We start from the raw sequence: 25,595 nt of genomic DNA on the forward strand, positions 1-25,595 counted from the left end.
GAGAACAGAAATACTGAAAAGAAAAGATCTGCTTAAACCCATAAATTTCCATAATCTAGGCAATTGTCACAAACACAAATCAGTAAAGAACCATTTCAAGAACACATAAAAGGCTGAGTTTTTCCCTGATACACTGGACCCAGAGTCCTAAGTATGTCAATGTATTTCTAGTTAAATAATATATGAAGATTCTTATACCGTCAAAAGGAAAGATTTGCAGGGAGACATTAAGATGTTAATTTCAAGAGATTCTCACCTTTTAGAACTTTTTTATTTGAGGGGGTGGTTGGGGCACAACACATCACGGGATGCAGGATCTTAATTCCCTGACCAGGGATCGAACTCACATGCCCTACACTGGAAGCATGGAGTCTTAACCACTGAACCAGCAGGTAAGTCCTAGACCACTTAATGAAATCAAGTTTAGTGGGAAGTACTTGGAGTAGAGTTAGATAAATAAACATTTTTCCATGAGAAGGATACACAAACCACACTTCCTTGTAAATAACCCCTGAAATGAAGATTTTATTCACTCAAATAGTCTCAATTTTTAACTCATTTAAATCATTAGCCTATAAGACAGCTGGAAGAGGAAAGGAAGGTTGAAATAAAATCAGTTAGCTTCTCTTAGGTAATGTTAAGTTTAATTTGGAAGAGTTTTCTGGAGTGAAATCCAGGTTATCTTTAAGTTTATCTTTTCTATCTCTCCTTAGTACATTTACTGCTGCTGCTGCTACTGCTAAGTCACTTCAGTCGTATCCGACTCTGTGTGACCCCATAGACGGAAGCCCACCAGGCTTCCCCGTCCCTGGGATTCTCCAGGCAAGAACACTGGAGTGGGTTGCCATGTCCTTCTCCAATGTGTGAAAGTGAAAAGTGAAAGTGAAGTCGCTCAGTCATGTCCGACCGTTAGCGACCCCATGGACTGCAGCCTACCAGGCTCCTCCATCCATGGGATTTTCTAGGCAATAGTACTGGAGTGGCTTGCCATTGCCTTCTACATTTACTACTACTACTAAACTAAAACCACATAAAGCTTAATATTTGATTGTCTTTTAAATAAAACCTCAAAATTAAGCCAGATAGGCAAAACTCTTTCAGCTTGATATTTGCTAGAATTGTTCAATTGTTATCCAGTTATTCAAAGGGATACACCTGGCACTTTGGGAATAGGTTTACCCACATACTCTTTATTCGTGGCCAGAAGTATAGTTTTCTGTGGCATTTAAATAATTTTAAATACTTGTGCCATTTTTCCTTCCTTTGCCTAAGCAATGAGGAATCTTGGCAGCTAAAACAAGAACTAAATGCTACATTTTCTCTCAGGCAGGTAGTCAGGATACACAAAGTGTGATAACAGTAGAACAAACGGGAACTCCTTAAAACTTAGTGGTAAAGCTGTTATTTTTGCTCTATTGCCAAGGAAGGAATGCAGGCACTCTGCCAGCCCTCTCTTCTGGCCATTCAACCCAGGGAGGTGTCATCATGTGATGGGGAGGTGAGAGTAGGAGCAGGGAGTGAGGCTCAGAGGAACCAGAGCCCTTACCCTCTGAGAGACACAGCCTATCTCTGGGAGCAAGGCAGGCTACAGGTCTGCAATTTCCAGCTGTAGGACTGATCCTAACCAGAACTTGCTGAGTGGTTTGGAATAACCTTTGTAACTATCACAAGTCCACTCACCCAGAATGACAAGTTGTTCATTATGGCCCTTTGCAGTTTCTGTTTAAAATTGGGAGGTTTGGGAAAAGTTATGCTAACATAAATGTCAAAGCACTCACATCCTGGATAAATATTGATAACTACTTATTTCTCTGAGCTAAGTGCATGTAAAGCCACATGATCACCTTTCTATTATCAAGAGAGGTGGGGTTAAAAACTGATTTGAAGATTTCCGAAGACTAGAACTAGAAAGTTTACGGTGGAAAAATGATTTAATTTAACTAATTTGAAGCTTGGGTTTGTACAGTGTACTTCTTTTGCTTTCTTTCACTGGATTTATTTGTCTTGAAAGCAGATATTGAGGACCTCTGTATGATGGACTGAGATGGGCTCTGTGTGAGCAAGTCTGAATGAGTTATTGTTATCCTCCATACTCTTAAAAGGAGTAGTGTATAACACATGCTAAGCACTTAGTATTTTTTGAATGCTAAATGAATAATCCTTAGCAAAAGAAAAATCTACAATATCTTCAGCTGAGACATTTAAATTATATTTTGTAGAGTATCTATTCACAGAAGAAGAATACACAGAAGAACTATACAAAAAAGATCTTCATGACCCAGATAACCATGATGGTGTGATTACTCAACTAGAGTCAGAAATTCTTGAATGCAAAGTCAAGTGGGTCTTAGGAAGCATGACTACAAACAAAGCTAGTGGAGGTGATGGAATTCCGGTTGAGCTATTTCAAAGCCTAAAAGATGATGCTGTCAAAGTGCTGCACTCAACATGCCAGCAAATTTGGAAAACTCAGCAGTGGCCACAGGACTGGAAAAGGTCTGTTTTCAGTTCAATGCCAAAGAATGTTCAAACTACCGCACAATTGCACTCATCTCACACGTTAGCAAAGTAATGCTCAGAATTCTTCAAGCCAGGCTTCAATAGTACGTGAACTGTGAATTTCCAGATGTTCAAGCTGGGTTTAGAAAAGCCAGAGGAACCAGAGATCAAATTGCCAACAACCATTGGATCACTGAAAAAGCAAAAGAGGTCCAGAAAAACATCTCCTTCTGCTTCATTGACTATGCCAAAGCCTTTGACTGTGTGGATCACAACAAACTGTGGAAAATTCTTAAAGAGATGGTAATATCATGGGAAATAGATGGCGAAACAGTGGACACAGTGTCAGACTTTATTTTCTGAGGGGCTCCAAAATCACTGCGAATGCTGATTGTAGCCATGAAATTAAAAGGCACTTACTCCTTGGAAGGAAAGTTATGACCAACCTAGATAGCACATTAAAAAGCAGAGACATTACTTTGCCAACAAAGGTCCGTATAGTCAAGGCTATGGTTTTTCCAGTGGTCATGGATGGATGTGAGAGTTGGACTGTGAAGAAAGCTGAGCGCCAAAGAATTGATGCTTTTGAACTGTGGTGCTGGAGAAGACTCTTGAGAGTCCCTTGGACTGCAAGGAGATTCAACCAGTCCATTCTAAAGGAGATCAGTCCTGGGTGTTCTTTGGAAGGACTGATGCTAAAGCTGAAACTTCAATACTTTGGCCACCTCATGAGAAGAGTTGACTCACTGGAAAAGACTTTGATGCTGGGAGGGATTGGCAACGGGAGGAGAAGGGGACGACAGAGAATGGATGGCATCACCGACTCGATGGACATGAGTCTGAGTGAACTCCAGGAGTTGGTGATGGATAGGGAGGCCTGGCGTGCTGCAGTCCATGGGGTAGCAAAGAGTTGGACACAATTGAGCAACTGAACTGACCTGACAGTATCTTCTTATTAAAGTTAACATTAAAATTCATTCCACATGTACCTGTTTGATGGTAAGGTGAAGACATTTGACTGTTAAAATTTGATCAAGAAGGCACTAAATCTGTAATCCAGGTACAAACAAAGAGCAATATATTTTATGACTTCAAAATATGTCAGAAACTATTTCCTTGAGCGTTATTCTATTAAATGAGAATAAGCTACTTTGTTTGGAATGAATTGAAGGTTAACCTAAGTATCCTGTTAGAGTCCTAGTGAGATGCTGTGTAAGAAAATGCTTGGTAAGGTGCCATGAAGCTTTTCATAAGCACAGGTCACCAGAACAGAAGTTGAAGTCAGACAGGCTGGAAACCATCAGATAGTCCCAGTCCTCTGCTGGCTGGCTGTACACGCTGGGGCAAGTTATTTTACCCCTGGAACCTTAGCTTTCTCATATATAAAACGTAAAAGAATACTATTTACTTTATGCATTTTTAGTGACAATGAAATGAGCTAATGCACAGAAGCATTTCAGCCTAGTGGAAGTTCATAGCAAGAATTTAATCAACATTAGCAAGCATCATCTTTTCCTTTATCATCTTCATCAACACAAGAAAAGGTAATTTCTCCTTTACTTCTCATCTTACAAAATGTCAAGGTTGCCAAGAGAAAAAAAGGAAAGGTAAAACAAAAGCAAGAAGAAATGCTGCTAAATCACATTCTTACAAACTCTCACCTAGAACAAGACCTACAAGACCTTCTAGTACTAACACCCAAAAAAAGATGTCCTTTTCATTATAGGGAACTGGCATTTAAATCAAAAGTAGAAAGTCAAGAAATACCTGGAGTAACACGCAACTTTGGCCGTGGAGTATAGCATGAAGCAGGACAAAGGCTAATGGAGTTTTTCCAAGAGAACGCACTGGCCATAGCAAACACCCTCTTCCAACAACACAAGAGAAGACTCTACACATGGACATCACCAGATGGTCAATACTGACATCCGATTGATTATATTCTTTGCAGCCAAAGATGGAGAAGCTCTATACAGTCAGCAAATACAAGACTAGGATATGACTGCGGCTCAGATGATGAACTCTTTATTGCAAAATTCAGACTTAAATTGAAGGAAGTAGGGAAAACCACTAGACCATTCAGGTATGACCTAAATCAAACCCCTTATGATTATACAATGGAAGTGACAAACATATTCAAGGATTTACCATAGTTCTTTGTATATTTTAAGGGTTTAAAAACTATTTCTGAATGGATGAATCAATAAATGAATGCATACACATCAGATAATCAAGTGCAAAGCATGATTTGTAGAATTGCTGGAGCCAGTATGAGGGGACCAAAATACAACACTCTTCCCAATCAAGTTTGAAAATAATGAAAAGGGAGACATGGCAGAAGGAGACTGAAATGTCATCCTCGTTATTGATAAAGATAATAAAGAAGGGCATGGCTTAGGTGCATGATGACAATGGACTTCCTAAAAATGTACTCCAGAATCAGACGGACTCACCCACCAGCTACTGCATAGCTCAGACCACAGGACTTGCCTCTGCACAGCTTAGAGGGAGAAGGAGTAGACCAGAGTGTGTACTTCCTGTAATTGGCTGGCTTCCAACTAAACAGCAGTACTTTATTTCCCAAAAGCACCACTACAAGGGTTGTCTCTTCTCTGGGACAGAGCGAGTCAAGTAGGGGAGACAGGCCAAGAGGGTTACAGCAACTGATGTCAGTTCAAATCATGAACAGGAGCCAAGAGAAATGGCTGTTCTGTCATCCCCATTATCTTCGTGTGCACTGATTGATTTAAATGCCAGTGATATTTCCCACAAGTGACAGGAAAAGGGGACCACAAAGATATCCCCAGACTGTGTATCAGTGGATTATTTTTTGACTTCCCCTCTCTAGTTCCCCCTTTTCAGTTGACCTGTGAACAGACCGAATGACATACTTAGATAAACCTATCAAGATTTCAAAATTATTTTGGTTTCTGAAAGAGTATACTTTATCTTTTACTCAGTTAATTCAGTGAAACTTTGCAAATATTTATTGAGACTCTGCCAAGTGCCCAAAACAGTAGAATATACAGATGAATATATCAGAGTGATCTGGAATTTAAAATCCAGCTAGCACCACTGTATTTTTTTCTCTTAGAGAAAAGGAAACTCAGTCACTTATGAGATCTAAATGTACACAGAAAAATATTTCCTTTTTTTTTTTTTTTTCTAATTTCCAAATGTTCTTCTGAGTAGTTAAGTGACTATTTACCCAGAACTTAAAACATTTCTTTTATCATTAGCATTAGAGCCAAGATATTAACAATAAAGGTCATGGAAACATATAAAGGTCTGGAGAGTCATCTGTCTTCCCTCATCTCATCCACACTGCCCCCTCGCATAGAGGCCTGCAACTGGAAAAGAGAGGAATTGGGCGAAAAGGTTTGGATGGATTGTTCATATCCATCTTCACAACTGAAAAACAACTCAGACTAAAGAATAAAAGACTTTGCCTCTTGGCATAAAAGCATCAGCCTTACCCCTCCTATCTTATCTTCCTGGATATTCCACTGCTTTTTTGTTTAAAAAAATGTTGATATCCTATGTTTCTAAGAATTGTATTTGTTTTTTTATTTAACTCGATACTAGAAGATTATCCATAATATTTTACAAGCTCTTGAACTCACAATAGTTTTTTTTTTTAATTCTGTTTTGTTTTTATCTCATTTGTTTTATATCTTCTTATCACTAATTGGCAGACTAGTCAGAAGAAAAAGGGATTGGATATGATTCTAATTCCTAAGAGATATAGATTCAGAGTCTACTCTCAACTTCAACTGTTTAGCCAAACCATATGAAGAAATTTGGAATTTGGAACCAGCATCCATGGCCTCAGAATTGTTCCTTATTGCCAGAAAAGCAGCAGCTTCTCTTTCTTCCACTTCCGTATCTCTATTAGACTAATAGCAGGAATACAAAGTAACTCGTAAAAGAAATTGCCATGCTCACTTTGGAATAGCTTGGCAATACACTGCATGAAGACAAGCAGGGAAATTTTAAAACTTTGGGGCATGTATAAATATTTTGTTTCTAAACATGAATAAGGAAAATAGCAAATAGAAGCAATACATCCCAGAGTATACCATTGTCTGTGTGAAGTGCTCTGGGATCTTAGGTAACAATTATGCTTTTATGACTTTTTTCTTAGATTTGTAAAAGAAAAAATGAATAGAAAGGCATCATGACATGTTTTTTTTTTAATCTGTATATTCAGAATCTACAGAAGATAAAATAATTAAAAGGAAACAATCTACAGTAGATTCACAAATCTTGTAGGGACTTCAAATTACTTTGCATATGCATTTTAAAAAATTTAAAATGCATTATTTAACAATTACCCTACTGAGAAACGCTGGGCTAAATGAAGCACAAGCTGGAATCAAAATTGCCAGGAGAAATATCAATAACCTCAGATATGCAGATGACACCACCTTTATGGCAGAAAGTGAAGAAGAGCTAAAGAATCTCTTGATGAAAGTGAAAGAGGAGAGTGAAAAAGTTGGCTTAAAGCTCAACATTCAGAAAACTAAGATCATGGCATCTGGTCCCATCACTTAATGGCAAATAGATGGGGAAACAGTGGAAACAGTGTCAGACTTTATTTTTGGGGGCTCCAAAATCACTGCAGATGCTGATTGCAGCCATGAAATGAAAAGACGCTTACTCCTTGGAAGGAAAGTTATGACCAATCTAAATAGCATATTAAAAAGCAGAGACATTACTTTGCCAGCAAAGGTCCATCTAGTCAAGGCTATGGTTTTTCCAGTAGTCATGTGTGGATGTGAGAGTTGAACTATAAAGAAAGCTGAGTGCCAAAGAATTGATGCTTTTGAACTGTGGTGTTGGAGAAGACTCTTGAGAGTCCCTTGGACTGCAAGGAGATCCAACCAGTCCATTCTAAAGGAAATCAGTCCTGGGTGTTCATTGAAGGGACTGATGTTGAAGCTGCAGAATTATTCTCTCCAATCCTGGGAGAGGCAGAAACAGAGACCTGTGGTGTTGTTTTCCATGATGCTGACTTAGGAGTCTAGCCTTTGACTCTAAGTCTTAGCTGTGAGCTCTGCCCAGATGGACTATATTTCTTACCTGAGCCCTACCAGAGCCAGGGCCTAGAAGTCTTGCCAATACACTCATTTGACCACTGCTACCAATAGCTACCACAACTCCCACCACCATTTAGCTCTTTATACCAAATACACATTAATCTATATGGAATCATCATCTTTTCCCCAAATCTTAAACTGTTTCTGCTAATGGTACTCTTTGCTTGCATTGGCATGAAATTTGCAAACTTAAAATGTCTTCATGCTTTTATTAAAGAAAAAAAGAACACCAAAACATAAAATTATGCAAATTATTCAAATATTTTAAGATCACTATCCACCCATCACCCCTCCATTCCCAGTCCCCAGAGGAAAACAGCATGGATTTTAGTCTTTCTTTTCATGTTTTTGTAATTTTCACATTTATTACTTATGACATGCATTTTATTAATAAAATGTAATAAATGATCAGCAACTCTGGAAAATTTTAAATAAATTCTTTCTAGATAGCCTTTAATTCAGTCTTTTTTTCCTGACACTTAGGCTTTTCTTGTACTTTTACAAAAGATGACATTATGCACACTGGTTTATAATTTTCTCTTTTCACTTAAAACATTCAGTTCAGTTCAGTTCAGTCGCTCAGTTGTGTCTGACTCTTTGCGACCCCATGGACGGCAGCACGCCAGGCCTCACTGTCCATCACCAATTCCCAGAGTTTACTCAAACTCATGTCCATTGAGTTGGTGATGCCATCCAACCATCTCATCCTCTGTCATCCCCTTCTCCTCCCACCTTCAAACTTTCCCAGCATCAGGGTCTTTTCAAATGAGTCAGCACTTTGCATCAGGTGGCCAAAGGATTGGAGCTTCAGCTTCAACATCAGTCCTTCCAATGAATACTCAGGACTGATTTCCTTTAGGATGGACTGGTTGGATATCCTTGCAATTCTTTGGTGCTCAGCTTTCTTTATGGTCCAACTCTCACATCCATACATGACTACTGGAAAAACCATAGCTTTGACTTTGACGGGCTTTGTCAGCAAAGTAATGTCTCTGCTTTTTGATATGCTGTCTAGGTTGGTCATAGCTTTTCTTCCAAGGAGCAAGCATCTTTTAATTTCACAGCTGCAGTCAATTTCCTTAGGTTTACTCATTCTCATATGATTCCATTGCATAGACATACCATAGTTTATTTAACCATTATCTGACTGATGGTGATTTCAGTTTTTCACTGTTGTCCTACCACAAACAAGTCTGCAGTAAATATCTTGGCACATATAACTTTAAGTACTTTTGCTATCTCTTCTTTATAAGACAGATTTTGGGGGGTGACATTGGTGGATCATAGAATGCCCTATGTGAACAATTTTTAATAGATGCTGTCACATTATTGCAGTTAATTTTGGACTTCTCTAGTCCTTTATACATCTTTGTAGATGCCAACTCAAAGGCTATGGAAACTTCTTTTGTAATGTCATCCTGCCATTCAATCCAGACCTGATGTCACCCTGATCTCATTTTTTAGATAATATTTAGACCCTAACATCACCAACTCGATGGATGTGAGTTTGAGTGAACTCTGGGAGTTGGTGATGGACAGGGAGGCCTGGCATGCTGTGATTCATGGGGTTGCAAAGAGTTGGACACGACTGAGCGACTGAACTGAAACTGAACTGAACATGCTTAGACATTGACTTTAACTTTCTAACTGGTTTTTCTCTATCCAGTCTCTTATTCTACACATTAGAGCTTTATTAATCCAGTCATGACATTAAAATATGCTTACTCCTTGGAAGGAAAGTGATGACCAATCTAGACAGCATATTTAAAAAGCGGAGACATGACTTTGCCAACCAAGGTCTGTCTAGTCAAGGCTATGGTTTTTCCCGTGGTCATGTATGGATGTGAGAGTTGGACTGTGAAGAAAGCTGAGTGCCAAAGAATTGATGCTTTTGAACTGTGGTGCTGGAGAAGACTCTTGAGAGTCCCTTGGACTGCAAGCAGATCCAACCAGTCCATCCTAAAGGAGATCAGTCCTGGGTGTTCATTGGAAGGACTGATGTTGAAGATGAAACTCCAATATTTTGGCCACCTCATGCAAAGAGTTGACTCACTGGAAAAGACTCTGATGATGGGAGGGATTGAGGGCAGGAGGAGACGGGGACAACAGAGGATGAGATGGTTAGATGGCATCACTGACTCAATGGACATGAGTTTGGGTAAACTACAGGAGTTGGTGATGGACAGGGAGGCCTGGCGTGCTGCGATTCATGGAGCCGCATAGTTGGACACGACTGAGCGCCTGAACTGAACTGAATCTTCAAAAATTGTCTTATGCATATCACATCTCTATAATCTTCCATGAATCCACATTGTCTAAAAATTGGACCTTAACCATACATTCAGGATCCTTCATAATCAGGTTTCAGTTTTTCTCTTTTTATCCTTATGTCTCCTATTTAAAAATTTGAGAGTGAGGTAGGGATTGAGGAAGAGATCTACCATGAACCACACACTCTTAGGTGCTTCACATGCCTTAAGTATTTTAAAACTCACATCAGTTTCAGAAGGGAAAGTGACAGATTAGGGAGGCAGTTTACTCTCTACTCCAAAGCTGTGTCATCTGGAGTGGTGATTTGAAATTTAGTACATCTGACAGCAAAATGCGTGTTCTTACTATCACACTATATTTCAATTCAACTCAGTAAATATTTATTTGATGTACTCTCCATGTAAAACACTTTATTATGTGCTAGAATGGATTTAACATTTAAAAAGATTGGAACATAATTGACATTTAATCATGATGCCTGCCTCCCCGGCAACAACTCCTTCCAGGATTTGAGCTTCATGCCAGGGAACTGGTGTCAGGCAATGGCTGATTGACACAAAGATAGGTATCTGTTCTGGTGATCTACTGCTACCTAACAAGCCACCTCAAAATTCAGTGGCTTACAACAATGACAGTATTTGTGTTGTTCACAAAACTGCAATTCAGGTAAGGCTAAGAGGGGACAGCTTGTCTCTGCTACACTCATCAAAAGCTAGAGTGGACTGAAGGCCAGGAATAGGAATCATCTGAAGGTTTGCTTACCCCCTAGTCTGGAGGCTGGTGATAGCTGTCAGCTGGGTCCTTGGTCAGAACTGTCACCTGAAATACGTTCTGTGTAGTCCTTCTGGCTTGGGGCCTGGGTTCCTAGCATCAGTTCAGTTCAGTTCAGTTCAGTCGCTCAGTCGTGTCCGACTCTTTGCGACCCCATGAATCACAGCACGCCAGGCCTCCCTGTCCATCACCAACTCCCGGAGTTCACTCAAACTCATGTCCATCGAGTCGGTGATGCCATCCAGCCATCTCATTCTCTGTCGTCCCCTTCTCCTCCTGCCCCTAATCTCTCCCAGCATCAGACTCTTTTCCAGTAAGTCAACTCGTTGCATGAGGTGGCCAAAGTATTGGAGTTTCAGCTTTAGCATCAGTCCTTCCAATGAACACCCAGGACTGATCTCCTTTAGGATGGACTGGTTGGATCTCCTTGCAGTCCAAGGGACTCTCAAGAGTCTTCTCCAGCACCACAGTTCAAAAGCATCACTTCTTTGGCAATCAGCTTTCTTCACAGTCCAACTCTCACATCCATACATGATCACTGGAAAAACCATAGCCTTGACTAGACAGACCTTGGTTGGCAAAGTAATGTCTCTGCTTTTTAATATACTATCTAGGTTGGTCATAAGTTTCCTTCCAAGGAGTAAGCGTCTTTTAATTTCATGGCTGCAATCAGCATCCACAGTGATTTTGGAGCCCAAAAAAATAAAGTCTGACACTGTTTCCACTGTTTCCCCATCTATTTCCCATGAAGTGATGGGACCAGATGCCATGATCTTCGTTTTCTGAATGTTGAGCTTCAAACCAAACTTCTCACTCTCCTCTTTCACTTTCATCAAGAGGCTTTTGAGTTCCTCTTCACTTTCTGCCATAAGTGTGGTGTCATCTGCATATCTGAGGTTATTGATATTTATCCCGGCAATCTTGATTCCAGCTTGTGCTTCTTCCAGTCCAGCATTCCTCATGATGTACTCTGCACAGAAGTTAAATAAGCAGGGTGACAATATACAACCTTGACGTACTCCTTTTCCTATTTGGAACCAGTCTGTTGTTCCACGTCCAGTTCTAACTGCTGCTTCCTGACCTGCATACAGGTTTCTCAAGAGGCAGGTCAGGTGGTCTGGTATTCCGGTATTCTCTTTCAGAATTTTCCACAGTTCATTGTGATCCACACAGTCAAAGGCTTTGGCATAGTCAATGAAGCAGAAATAGATGTTTTTCTGGAGCTCTCTTGCTTTCTCCATGATGTTGGCAATTTGATCTCTGGTGCCTTTTCTAAAACCTGCTTGAACATCTGGAATTTCATGGTTCACATATTGCTGAAGCCTGGCTTGGAGAATTTTGAGCATGACTTTACTAGCGTGTGAGATGAGTGCAATTGTGTGGTAGTTTGAGCATTCTTTGGCATTGCCTTTCTTTGGGATTGGAATGCAGACTGACCTTTTCCAGTCCTGTGGCCACTGCTGAGTTTTCCAAATTTGCTGGCATATTGAGTGCAGCACTTTCACAGCATCATCTTCCAGGATTTGAAATACCTCAGTTGGAATTCCAACACCTCCACTAGCTTTGTTCGTAGTGATGCTTCCTAAGACCCACTTGACTTCTCATTCTAAGTTGTCTGGCTCTAGGTCAGTGATCACGTTTTGTACAGTTCTTCTGTGTATTCTTGCCACCTCTTCTTAATATCTTCTGCTTCTGTTAGGTCCATACCATTTCTGCCCTTTATCGAGCCCATCTTTGCATGAAATGTTCCCTTGGAATCTCTAATTTTCTTGAAGAGATCTCTTGTTTTTCCTATTCTGTTGTTTTCCTGTATTTCTTTGCATTGATCACTGAGGAATGCTTCCTTATCTCTCCTTGCTATTCTTTTTAACTCTGCATTCAGATGCTTATATCTTTCCTTTCCTCCTTTGCTTTTCGCTTCTCTTTTTTTCACAGCTATTTGTAAGGCCTCCTCAGACAGCCATTTTGCTTTTTTGCATTTCTTTTCCATGGGTTCCTAGCATAGACATCCCCAAACAGCCAGGTTGATACTGTTTTGCCTGTTAGAACCCAGCCTTGAAAAGTATCACTTAGTATCACTTCCACTGAAGCTATAGACCCACACAGATCCAAAGGGAGGAAATGTAGACCCCACCTCATGATAAGGACCACTGACATCACTTTGCAAGAAGAGCATGTGGGATGGTGCTGCCCTCCTTACAATACAGCCTGCCACAGTACCTATGGATGTGCCAACGACCTGTCATAGGAAGACAATCCAGGATAATCATATTCCCTTTCAACTGAATATAATTTATGAATAATTTAGAGAATAAAAGATTAGCCACTGGAGATTACAGGACATATCAGAGAAAGAGAAACAACATGATGGAACATACATTCACTAAAGTTATGGAGTGCTAGACACTAGGAGTAAGAACCAGAGTCCCGTTCACTTTTACGTGTATCCTCAATAGAGCACAGTACAGACGCATAGTAGGTGTTCATATGAGTCACATGAAGACATGCGTGAATGCCTAGGAAGAGAAGACATGCAAGGAGGGATGAGTTTGGAGGGGAAAGATGAGATTCTGTTAGAAATAAGTTGAGTTTAAGATTCCAACCATAGCTCCTCACTGAAATGTCTAACAAGCAGTTGGGGAAGTGGGTCTGTGGCTCAGAAGAGAGAGCAATTTAGGGAGAGAGCTTAGACCAAGATCAAGCTTTGATTGAATGAGACTGTTAAAGAGGAGCATGTAGAGGAAGACCAATGAGTAAAGCTCAAGCAAAATACTGAGTGGTTAATGCAATAGGCTTTAAATCTGAGTCAGATTTTAATGTTTGTAATACATGCATCACTGCTTTTTAAACTGTGTATTTTCTTAGGTTTAGCTACTTAATCTCTCTGTTCCTCAGCATCCTACTGTACCTTTATTATAACAATGCAAGCTACTGACAGGGCTGTGGATTGAGTGATATAATGTCTACAGAGTGCTTGAAACAGAGCCTGAAACATATTTTTGGCAATCAATGTATATTAGTTATCATAACTATTGTCAGGTTTTTTTTCTTTTTTCCATATTTAGGATTAAGCAGAGGAAGAGCTAGAGAGTTACCCTGGGCATAAAGGCTTTCTGAAACCTTGTGCAATAGTCCTAATGCATAGCTGTGGTTACATTTGTTACTGAGTTGCCAAACATCAAAGAGTTGCTGACTGTTAATAAAGAGGGGGTGACAGGGTGAATCATATTCTCTATACCAATATTTCACAAAGTCTGTGTTTTGAGTGTGCTATAGTAATATGAGTTACGTTAAGAAAAAGAAGTATGTTCTATTTGCAAATAAACTGAAATACTGAGTTAAACAAAATTAAATAGACTTTCCTTAAATGCTTATGGCAATACTAGCCATGGCTTTCTAAGAAGGAGATATAGACAGCATCATTTTCTCAATTTTTAGGATTTCACAGGTACCATCCTGCTAAACCAATGTGTAGAAAACAACTTCTCAATGCCAGTCAAGGAAAAATCTCTTGGTAAACTTAAAAATACATATTAATGGATCCACCTCCACAGATTCCAATTAGACAGTCTAGAATGGGGTTAAGGACTTTGTATTTTTAAAATCTCTCTGGTGTCGGCTTCCCTCCAGGCAGCCCAGAAAAGGAACTGACCCTTCCCATAATCACCATCTCTTTTTTTTAAAACCTATTCTGAGGAAAATGGCTCCCATAAAGAAAGGTAGCAAAAAAAAAAGGAGGGTGGTATTCTGCCACCAAAGAGATGACTAGAAAATAGAACATCAGCATTCATAAACACTTGCATTAAGTTAGCTTTAAGAAGCATGGACCTCAGGTACTCAAGGAAATCTAGAATTTGCTTTAAAAAAAAAAAGAAGAAAAAAAGAAAGTTATGTGGGCTGAAGGAATAAGGAACATCCAATAATATATCTAAGTTACCCAGAAAACATAACGAGGAGAAGGATTCATCAAGCAAGCATAACATGACAGTTACCTGTACGTGTGTTCTGCTTTCAAAAACTTTCAGATAGTCAACAGTCAAAATAGTTGAAAGTTAATGATTTGGTTATCATAAAAATATAACTAGACAAAAGTAATTGCAAGCTCTGCCTACAAAGAAATTCAAACTAACTCCCTATGGAATTAGTGGTAATCTAATAGAATTCCAAGAATTCTCAATAGAACTTTGAGGTGGTTAAATTAGATATTTTCTTAACTCAGAATTCATATCTAACACAAGGATAGTTGTATTATCTGTATGCCTGTTTAAAATTTAATCTAGGAACTAGTTTCCTAACAGTGATTTACTTGAAGATAAAAACAGACCTGAGAATATGCTGATCTCAGAGATGTAGTGTTCAGTCTAATTTAAAAGAGATTGTCTGAGACCATTTGGAAACAAGAAGGTTTTTTCTTGTGAACATTCTAACTTGGAAGAATTCAGCAAAGAGTAAATGGTTTAATATATTTCTATTTTTACAGTCTGCTTTAAAACTTTTATAGTAGTAAAAATAAAAGGCATCTCTTTACCCACTCAAGCAATTATTTGTTTTATATGTCTGGCAGGATGGCATTTGTTTGTGATACTTCTCTGTCTTTTCCATCACCCCTGGTGCAGAGGGGTGGGAGTGAGAATTAGCCTTTGGGAGGCCACCCATGCTGCACTCTTCCAGACCAAGAAAAGACTAAAGAGACATGACCATTAAATGCAACACATGATCCTTAATTAGAGCCTATAAAGAATATTATTGGAACAATTGATTATACTTGAATGGAGTCTGTGAGTTCAGGGTCTGTAAGGGTCAATGACAATGTCCTGATTTTGATCCTTATGTTGTGGTTATCTGGAGAACGTCCAATTCAGGAGAGAAGGATACCACATTCAAAACTTACCCCCAATGTTTCCAGAAAGAATGTTTTTGTGCTATTCTTGCAGTTTTTCTACAATTATTCTGAAATTATTTCTGAAACTATCTCTGAATTTTTTTTAAAAAATTGACATTATCTTTAGCATTTAAACGAAGAGTACATTCATTTTATTGTTTGTGTTAGCTTATCGTTGATGTTCTCAGGTTCTCTAGGTAAACTACCAAATTACCTCACTGCAGATGGTGATTGCAGCCATGAAATTAAAAGATGCTTACTCCTTGTAAGGAAAGTTGTGACGAACCTAGACAGCATATTAAAAAGCAGAGACGTTACTTTGTCCATAAAGGTCCTTCTAGTCAAGGCTATGATTTTTCCAGTGGTCATGTATGGATGTGAGAGTTGGATTATAAAGAAGGCTGAACACAGAAAAATTGATGCTTTTGAACTGTGGTGTTGGAGAAGACTCTTGAGAGTCCCTTGGACTTCAAGGAGATCCAACCAGTCCATCCTAAAGGAGATCATTCCTGGGTGTTCATTGGAGGGACTGATGTTGAAGCTGCAACTCCAATACTTTGGCCACCTGATGTGAAGAGCTGACTCATTTGAAAAGCCCCTGATGCTGGGAAAGATTGAGGGCAGGAGGAGAAGGGGATGACAGAAGATGAGATGGTTGGATGGCATCACCGACTCAATGGACATGACTTTGGGTGGACTCTGGGAGTTGGTGATGGACAGGGAGGCCTGGTGTGCTGTGGTTCATGGGGTCGCAGAGTCGGACACAACTGAGAGACTGAACTGAACTGAACTGATGCTGCAGTGTACACAGAAGTCAGAATATAATGTGGTACACATGAAACTTACATAATGTTATAAACCAATGTTATGTCAATGAAAAAAAAGACTAGTACAATGTCTGCCACAATGTAAGCCCACATAAACGTTGGGATATTTTATTTTATTGGAGAAGGAAATGGCAACCCACTCCACTATTCTTGCCTGGAGAACTCCACGGACAGAGCAACCTGGTGGGCTACAGTCCATAGGGTAGCAAAGAGTCAGACGCAACTGAGTGACTTTCATACACACACACACACACACACACTTTATGGTAAAATGTCTTCTGCTGCTTCTCATATATATATATGCTTCTTCTCATATATATATATTTATATGTATGGAAGGAGTATTAGGGTACCACAGTTTCCCTAGGAGGCACTTAGTGTCTCAGTTTAAATGGTCCCCAGGATTCTGCTATAATTACTGAGCCCAGAGACTGGGTCAGTAAGCCCCCTTTATATTTTGTCTCTTCTTTTACAGTCAACCCATTCCAGGCTAGAGATTTGAATGTAAAGGGACTGTGAAAAGAATGGAAAAGGAAGATAAAATTTCTTGAACCCTTACTGCTTGCTAGGTCTATCTGCAGTTCATTGGTGAGGAAAACTGGTGAAGAGCATTAAAATTTCAAAACCTGAGGGAACCAGCTTGAAAGGGGGTGGGTGTGGTCATTATCTAAGAGTTAAGATTAGCATTTGTTCTTCTCAACCATAACCTCTCCAAGCAGAAGATAAAGGGGAGATGTGTTATCTCTACACTTATAGTCAGTGTTCTGAACTTGGGGAAATCACTCCATACAGAGAGGCCAGTGACTGTGCTAGAAGGACTCCTGAGTGTGGAGGAGGTAAGGAGAGTGCATCTCTTTATTAACATTGCAGAGATGACAGTGGACACAAAGCTGTGGCAGTGCAGGGGGAAAAAAGTTTGGCCTAAAGACATTGACATTTAGCTGAACCTATGAAGGAAAGTTATGACCAGCCTAGATAGCATATTAAAAAGCAGAGACTTTACTTTGCCAAGCAAGGTCCGTCTAGTCAAGGCTATGGTTTTTCCCGTGGTCATGTATGGATGTGAGAGTTGGACTGTGAAGAGAGCTGATCGCTGAAGAATTGATGCTTTTGAACTGTGGTGCTGGAGAAGACTCTTGAGAGTCCCTTGGACTGCAAGGAGATCCAACCAGTCCATTCTAAAGGAGATCAATCCTGGGTGTTCATTGGAAGGACTGATGCTAAAGCTGAAACTGCAATACTTTGGCCACCTCATGCGACGAGTTGACTCACTGGAAAAGAGTCTGATGCTAGGAGGGATTGGGGGTAGGAGGAGACGGGGACAACAGAGAATGAGATGGCTGGATGGCATCACCGACTCGATGGACATGAGTTTGAGTGAACTCTGGGAGTTGGTGATGGACAGGGAGGCCTGGCGTGCTGTGTTTCACGGGGTTGCAAAGGGTCGGACACGACTAAGTGACTGAACTGAACTGAACTGATGAAGCTGAAGTTAAATAGAAAAGCAAAACTTGGGAAGATAAATGGCACAGGTATTAAGAAACAGACTCTAGACTGACACAGACCTGGGCTACATTTTGTCTCATCTCTTGCTGTTGACCTCCATATGTTTTCTGAGCTTTAATTGTATAGCCTGTAGAATGAGGGAAAAAGATCTGATATATATGTGTTTGTGGTGAAAATTAAAGGAGATGATGTAGGAAAATCACCAAGCACAGTGCCTGGCATGTGAATCCTTACGATAATGGCTGTTACTATTATCTGATCTTCAGCAGTGTTCTTCAGTCTTGCCTCTGTCAATAATCCTCAGATCTCAAGTTTCTTTTTTATTTAAAAAGCTGACTGAGATATAATCCCCATAATCATACGATTCATCCATTTAAGTTGTAGAATGCGGTATTTTTTAAAATGCTCTCATAAAGTTGTCCACAATCTAATTTTAGAACATTTTCATCAATCCCCAAAAGAATCCCCTGCCCATTAGCAATCACTCCTTACCCCTCCTCCACTCCTCACAGCCAGCACTAGGCAACCACCAATCTACTTTGCATCTCTGCAGACTTGCATATTCTGGACGTTTCCTATAAATGGAATCATACCGTATGTGATACTGAGTGACGGGCTTTTTTCAGTTAGTATAGTGCATACAAGGTCCATCTATGTTGGAGCATGTGTCAGTACTTCATTCCTTTATACTGTACTGTGTGCTCAGTTGTGTCTGACTCTGTGACCCCATGGACTGAAGCCCAGCAGGCTCCCCTGCCCATGGAATTTTTCAGGCAAGCCTACTGGAGTGGATTGCATTTCCTTCTCCATCATTCCTTTATAGGGCCAAATAATATTTCTTTGTACGGATAAACCACAGTTGTATTTATCCATTCACTAGCTGAAGGACAACTGAGTTGTTTCTACTTTTTGGCTATTACGAATAGTGATGATAGCTTAAATTTGTATTTAAGCTATGTGTGAACACGTTTTCATTTATTTTGGGTATATGCCTACGAGTGGCCTTGCTGGGTCCTATTGCAGCTCTGTTTTTAACCTTTTGAATAACTGAGGGACTGTTTTACAAAGTGGCATTGTACATACCCACAGGCACCTTATCCTTTCCAACATGTGCTAATAATATCTGTCTTTCTCATTACAGCCATCCCAGTGGGTGTGAAGTGGTATCAAATTGTGGGATTGATGCGCTTTTCCTTAATAATTAATAATTCTCAGCATCTTTTCATATATTTATTGGCCATGTGTTTATCTTCTTTGGAGAGATATTTATTCAGATCTTATGACCATGTTGAATTTTAAGGGCTTTTTTTTTTTTAAATATTCTAGATACGAGTCTCTTGTTAGATATATGATTTGTATACATTTTCTCCCATTCTGCAGTTTGTCTTCTTTCTTGGTATTATTTGTAGCCCAAAAGTTTTTCAAGCATCTTTTTAATGTAAATTATGGAAGTCTGTATTTCAGCATTTAACTCCTACAAAAATATTCCAGTTGGTAGATTTTCAGTGGAAGACTTAGCATAGTACTTCATTGACAAGAGTGAGGCCCTCCGTATCTAAATACCCTGTCCCCTTAACTCTGTGCCATACAGCTTTTGAACTACATGGGTATCTATCTTCATCATGTTTCTTTTATCCATTCTCTTGAAATGAAGAATATATCTCTTTGTCAAGGCCAACCCTCCAACTGTAAGATGATCTCATCCCCCTTCTCTTCTTCCAGGAACTTGCTCCATTATTTAATCTCCTGCCTCCTAGATCTTTACCATTTTCCTGTCTATTTTCCCTCAGCCTATGAACCAGCTTAGCTTTCTTTCTCCCATTTTAAGGAAAAGCAAAACTTCTTAAGATCTGCATCCTCTAAATATACATCTTCAGCCATGGTCATTATCTCTACCCTACACTTCACTTGAATGATCTATAGATATACCCCAATTCAACATGTCCAAGACTGAATTTCCCGTCTCACTCCATACCTTACAGTTATTGTGAAAATCAAGCGAGAAATATTTAGCATCTTAGGTACAAAACAAATGGGAGCTCTAACATGATGGGGGGACCACACCATCTACTGAGGCAACCCTGAGTTCTGCAGAGAAAACTGGACATAATGAGAGCTGTGGGAACCCTGTCATAAATTCAGGGGCTCTGTGGGGAGCTCTTAAGAACAAGGGCATTGGTTTCCTTTTCTATAATATGACATTTTGTGGAAATTAAAAAATATAATAAAGACAAAGTAACTAACAGGATGATGGCTGGTAAATAATAGCGTGGGATGAAAAATAAAAAATAAGCAATAATAAATGGCAAGTAGAAACTATGCTGAAAAACTGTGTCTCTTGGTCTAAATATTGCACATCACTTGTTCACCAGCATCCTTTTTTTTTTTTAATCTGTCATTATTCTAGCCATATGTATGCTTCTGTTGGTGTTGGTTTGTGGTGATGGTGTTTAGATTTTGTCATTCTGAAGGATAGTCAGCAGAGCGAATACAGGATGATCCAGGATATCTGCTTTTCAATTTCAACAGCTGTTAGTGTTCCCCAGGTGTTAGCTCTGCTGACCTTCAGTTCTCAGAGGCCGCCTCAGCTTCCAGCTTCCTGCTCATGGTACCTTTCTTTTCTTGCTGTGCACAGGCTGGCATTGATCCTAGCTTATCCTTGGAGACTCAGCAGAAGATCCTGATGGAGGAGGATAATACCCAGAGAGACGACACCAAGGAAGAGGGAGTTGGTGACAGACAGCCTGTGGGTGAGAACTCTTTTGATGTGCATTTCACCCTTAGGGGTTTTCAGTAAATATTTATGGGTACCTACTCTCTGTCATGCATACTGGGAACGACCTGGCTTTTTCCAGCATAAACCCAGGAGTCCAGCAAATACCAGGAAGATAGCCTGAGGCTATAAACCCTACCCTGGAACTTTGATCATGTGCTTACTTACTCCACTGAAGATATGCTGAGGTTTTGTTTGGAACAGATGCTTAGCGATAGGCAGGCCAAAGCAGCTGGTGTGGAGATGTCATTTCCAGTGACTCATCGGTCATTCAAAAATCAAAACACAAACAAAAAGGGGTGCGATGGGATGCAGAGAGAAAGGCATGAAGTTTTAAGTATTCCAGAAGAGAGGCTGATCCTGATGTCCCCTTCTGAGGGGCCATGAGGCTCCAACTCAGCTACTCTGATTCACAGGGCACGTGGTGCTGGTTGGAATCTCTGTAATGCATTTCCTGGCATTCAACAAAATAAGTAGGTTCATACAATGAGTATTTTCCTCATTATTTTTTTATTATGTGTCAGATGACCAAGTTACCAGGGGACAGGGGAGGGGGTGCTCAGGGATGTGCTAGGGACCTGTTTAGTTAGCCTCAACAACTAAATGATCATCCTTGAACTGCAAAGTTCTCCTCTGTTAAGGGAGGGGGATTTCAAGCTAGATTCAATTTTTCATTTACTTACTGTGCTGTGTCCTAAACACAAGAGTTAAACTAGAAAGCTTCCAGGATAGTGAAGGTTCTCCAGAGAAACAGAACCAACAGGAGATGTGTATGTGTACAGAAAAACAGAGAGAGCGGGGAGAGAGAGAGGAGAAGCAGAGAGAAAAAAAGGGAGATGTTTAAGACTTGTCTCACGCGACAGGGGCTGGCAGGGTTGAACTCCTCAGGGTAGACCCGAAGGCTGGAAATTCAAACAAGAGCTGTTGTTGTAGTCTTGAGTCTGAGTTCTGGCGGACAGGCTGGAAACTGACATAGTGTTTCTATGTTACGGTCTTGAGAATTCTCTTTGGGAACCCTCTGTCTAGATGCTCTTAAGGTCTCAAGGCATCACTGACAGATGGACACGAATTTGAGTAGGCTCTGGAAGTTGGTGATGGACAGGGAAGCCTGGTGTACTTAAGTCCATGGGGTCGCAAGGATTCGGACACGACTGAGTGACTGAACTGAACTGAAGGACTCAACTGTTGGAGGAGGCCCAGTCATGTTGTGAAGGGTAATTTGCTTTACTCTAAGTCTGCTGATTTAAATGCCAATCATACCTAAAAACACCTTCACAGTGACATCTAATCTGATGTTTGACCAGACATTGGGCACCATAGCCTGGCTATATAAAATTGTCTATCACAGTCCTCTTACTTGAGGGAGTTTTATGACTTGAATAGAGATAGAAAATGAAACAGAAAACCTGTAATCCAATAACATGAAGTACCTTAACCTCCAAGCAAGACCAGGGATGGAGTTGGGAAAAGCTTTCTGGAACTCATGATTCCTGCACTGATTTTTGCTGGTTATGAGGAAAGAGGTGAACAAAATGACACATGATTAACTGCAAGTCATTTATTATGATTAAAACATCCCATCCTTTCAGACAGAGGGCAGAGGAAACGGTGAGATACTGTGTAGGAAAATAACCTGAAGTAACCAGATGATTTCAGTTCAGTCGCTCAGTTGTGTCCGCCTCTTTGCAACCCCATGAACTGCAGCACGCCAGGTCTCCCTGTCCATCACCAACTCCCAGAGTTCACTCAAACTCATGTCCATCGAGTCGGTGATGCCATCCAGCCATCTCATCCTCTGTCGTCCCCTTCTCCTCCTGCCCTCAATCTTTCTCAGCATCAGGGTCTTTTCCAGTGAGTCAACTCTTCACATGAGGTGGCCAAAGTATTGCAGTTTCAGCTTTAGTATCAGTCCTTCCAATGAACACCCAGGACTGATCTCCTTTAGAATGGACTGGTTGGATCTCCTTGCAGTCCAAGGGACTCTCAAGAGTCTTCTCCAGCACCACAGTTCAAAAGCATCAATTCTTCGGCGATCAGCTTTCTTCACAGTCCAACTCTCACATCCATACATGACCACGGGAAAAACCATAGCCTTGACTAGATGGACCTTTGTTGGCAAAGTAATGTCTCTGCTTTTTAATATGCTATCTAGGTTGGTCATAACTTTCCTTCCAAGGAGTAAGTGTCTTTTACTTTCATGGCTGCAATTGGCATCCACAGTGATTTTGGAGCCCCCCAAAATAAAGTCTGACACTGTTTCCACTGTTTCCCATCTATTTCCCATGAAGTGATGGGACCAGATGCCATGATCTTAGTTTTCTGAATGTTGAGCTTTAAGCCAACTTTTTCACTCTCCTCTCACTTTCATCAAGAGGCTTTTTAGTTCCTCTTCACTTTCTGCCATAAGGGTGGTGTCATCTGCATATCTGAGGTCAATGATATTTCTCCCGGCAATCTTGATTCCAGCTTGTGCTTCTTCCAGCCCAGCATTTCTCATGATGTACTCTGCATATAAGTTAAATAAGCAGGGTGACAATATACAGCCTTGACGTACTCCTTTTCTTATTTGGAACCAGTCTGTTGTTCCATGTACAGTTCTGACTGTTGCTTCCTAACCTGCATACAGGTTTCTCAAGAGGCAGGTCAGGTGGTCTGGTATTCCCATCTCTTTCAGAATGTTCCACAGTTTATTGTGATCCACACAGTCAAAGGCTTTGGCATAGTCAATAAAGCAGAAATAGATGTTTTTCTGGAACTCTCTTGCATTTTCGATTATCCAGCGGATGTTGGCAATTTGATCTCTGGTTCCTCTGCCTTTTGAACCAGCTTGAATATCTGAGTTCACGGGTCACATATTGCTGAAGCCTGGCTTCGAGAACTTTGAGCATTACTTTACCAGGTGACTTAGTTACATTTTTTAAATGCGAAAACAGCAATTCTGGATTTATTTTATCTGCACATCTTGGAGGAGTCCGTGAAGAATTCTTAATCATTGAAGTGATGAAATTAGATTTTCAGTATTCAAGACCAATTTATCTAATTGTTAAACAAATAATTTATGGTGTATGGGGGAGGCTTTGGGTGTATAACGATGAACAATGTAGAAGATCCCTGACTTCACCAAGTTTAGAATTATAGGGGTGGGGGAGGTGAGGGAATGGGGGGGAAAGACACATAAAATAAGTACAAATTCTGTTTAGTGCCACTGAGAGCAGAGGCTTGATTTAGAAGCTTATCATTCCAATGTCTGCCTACTCCTGTCATCCTCGCCATCACATCCCTGTCATAAGGGCAAGCTTCGGATAATGAGCAATCCCTCAGCAGCTGCCCTATATATCATCCCCACCTTCCTTGTACTGAAGGTGGGGACAGTTCAAACGGAAAACAAGGGACCGATATTTCCAGTAGGATCAAAGCATTCAAATATTTACAAGTCACAGGGAATTTAACATGGATGCTAATAACCAACAAGACAGAAAATTTTCTTTTGGGCACTGATTACCAGTGAATTATTCATTAGAACTAATGTTGCCCTCCACCCACACTGAACCTTCAAAATTTGTAAAGAATTTCCCACCTGGACTGTCATTTTGATTAACTCAGGAGCCAGATAGGATGAGGGCCAAAACTAGCTTGTGAGACAGGAAACCATTAAACCACATCAGGGCTTGTCTTGACAACAATGTCTATCAATATCCAACAGACTAGAAGAATGAAGATCATGTAGGTGATTGCCCTCCACTAGCACTCAGTGGTTGGGGTCCTCAGACCTTAGCAGGGCTTCTTGGAGAGGAAGCAGAGTGAGAGCCACAGAAAGTTCTGCAAGCAGGTATGGCAGACAGGGAAGGAAACACACTTTTTAGTCATATCCATATTTGCCTCTTGACTAGACAATACATTTCATTACCTGTAACTTTTCTCTTGTGAGTTCTTGGGTTGATAAAGTTTTTATAAAGCTAACTTTTAATATTAACATTGAAGGTGCAGTGTCTCTATCTCCCTATACTTATACCATACTTATAAAGCTAACTTTATATACTTATACCATACTTATAAAGCTAACTTTTAATATTAACATTGAAGGTGTAGTGTCTCTATCTCCCTATACTTATACCATACTTATACCATACTTATGCTATGGAGATCCACCTTTTGAGATGAATGATAAGAGAAGGACATTCTGAATAGAATTTCATTTTGTTCCCATCTTGCTGCTGCTGCTGCTGCTAAGTCACTTCAGTCGTGTCCGACTCTGTGTGACCCCATAGACGGAAGCCCACCAGGCTCCCCCGTCCCTGGGATTCTCCAGGCAAGAACACTGGAGTGGGTTGCCATTTCCTTCTCCAATGTGTGAAAGTGAAAGTGAAGTCGCTCAGTCGTGTCCGACCCTTAGCGACCCCATGGACTACAGCCTACCAGGCTCCTCCATCCATGGGATTTTCTAGGCAATAGTACTGGAGTGGCTTGCCATTGCCTTCTCCGGTTCCCATCTTGAGGAACCCGTAAATGAATTTTGATCATCTTGTTTAGGCATATTTGTAACTCAGAGAAGTGCCTAGTTCTTGTGAAGAGCAAGAAATTCAAATGAATCTAAAAGAACTGTACCAGTCATATGCATCACTATCTATATCTCAGAGATAAATGCTTCAAACAACCATTTAGAAATTTTTGAGTACTCATTCTAAATCCCTAGTCAGAGATGAGTGGTATATAATAATGTTTTACGAGCTCTCTTAACAACTCTCCTGGGAGGAATTACCCCCATAATGTGAAACATCTTAAAAGGTCAAGCAAGTAGTCCTAAGCTCCTGGTGACACAACTGGTTCATTGGTTTATTCAGTTCAGTTCAGTCGCTCAGTCGTGTCCGACTCTCTGCGACCCCATGAATCACAGCACGCCAGGCCTCACTGTCCATCACCAACTCCCGGAGTTCACTCAAACTCATATCCACAGAGTCGGTGATGCC

General features: G+C 40.4%; 1 protein-coding gene across 4 annotated transcripts in view; it reads left to right on the forward strand.

Moving 5' to 3' along the window:
- PHLDB2 (pleckstrin homology like domain family B member 2) overlaps positions 1–25,595 on the forward strand; it is a 261,403-nt gene that overhangs the window by 107,544 nt on the left and 128,264 nt on the right. For all 4 annotated transcript variants that reach the window (XM_055421436.2, XM_055421114.2, XM_055421285.2 and 1 more), the window contains exon 2: positions 20,491–20,605. In XM_055421436.2, coding sequence (XP_055277411.2) covers positions 20,539–20,605 — 67 coding nt within the window. In that variant the 5' untranslated portion in view covers positions 20,491–20,538. The remainder of the gene's footprint in view (positions 1–20,490; positions 20,606–25,595) is intronic.

Source organism: Moschus berezovskii, chromosome 1 (genome assembly GCF_049115385.1).
Source record: "Moschus berezovskii isolate FMDL1 chromosome 1, NW_MosBer_1.0, whole genome shotgun sequence".
NCBI classification, from domain to species: Eukaryota; Metazoa; Chordata; class Mammalia; order Artiodactyla; family Moschidae; genus Moschus; species Moschus berezovskii.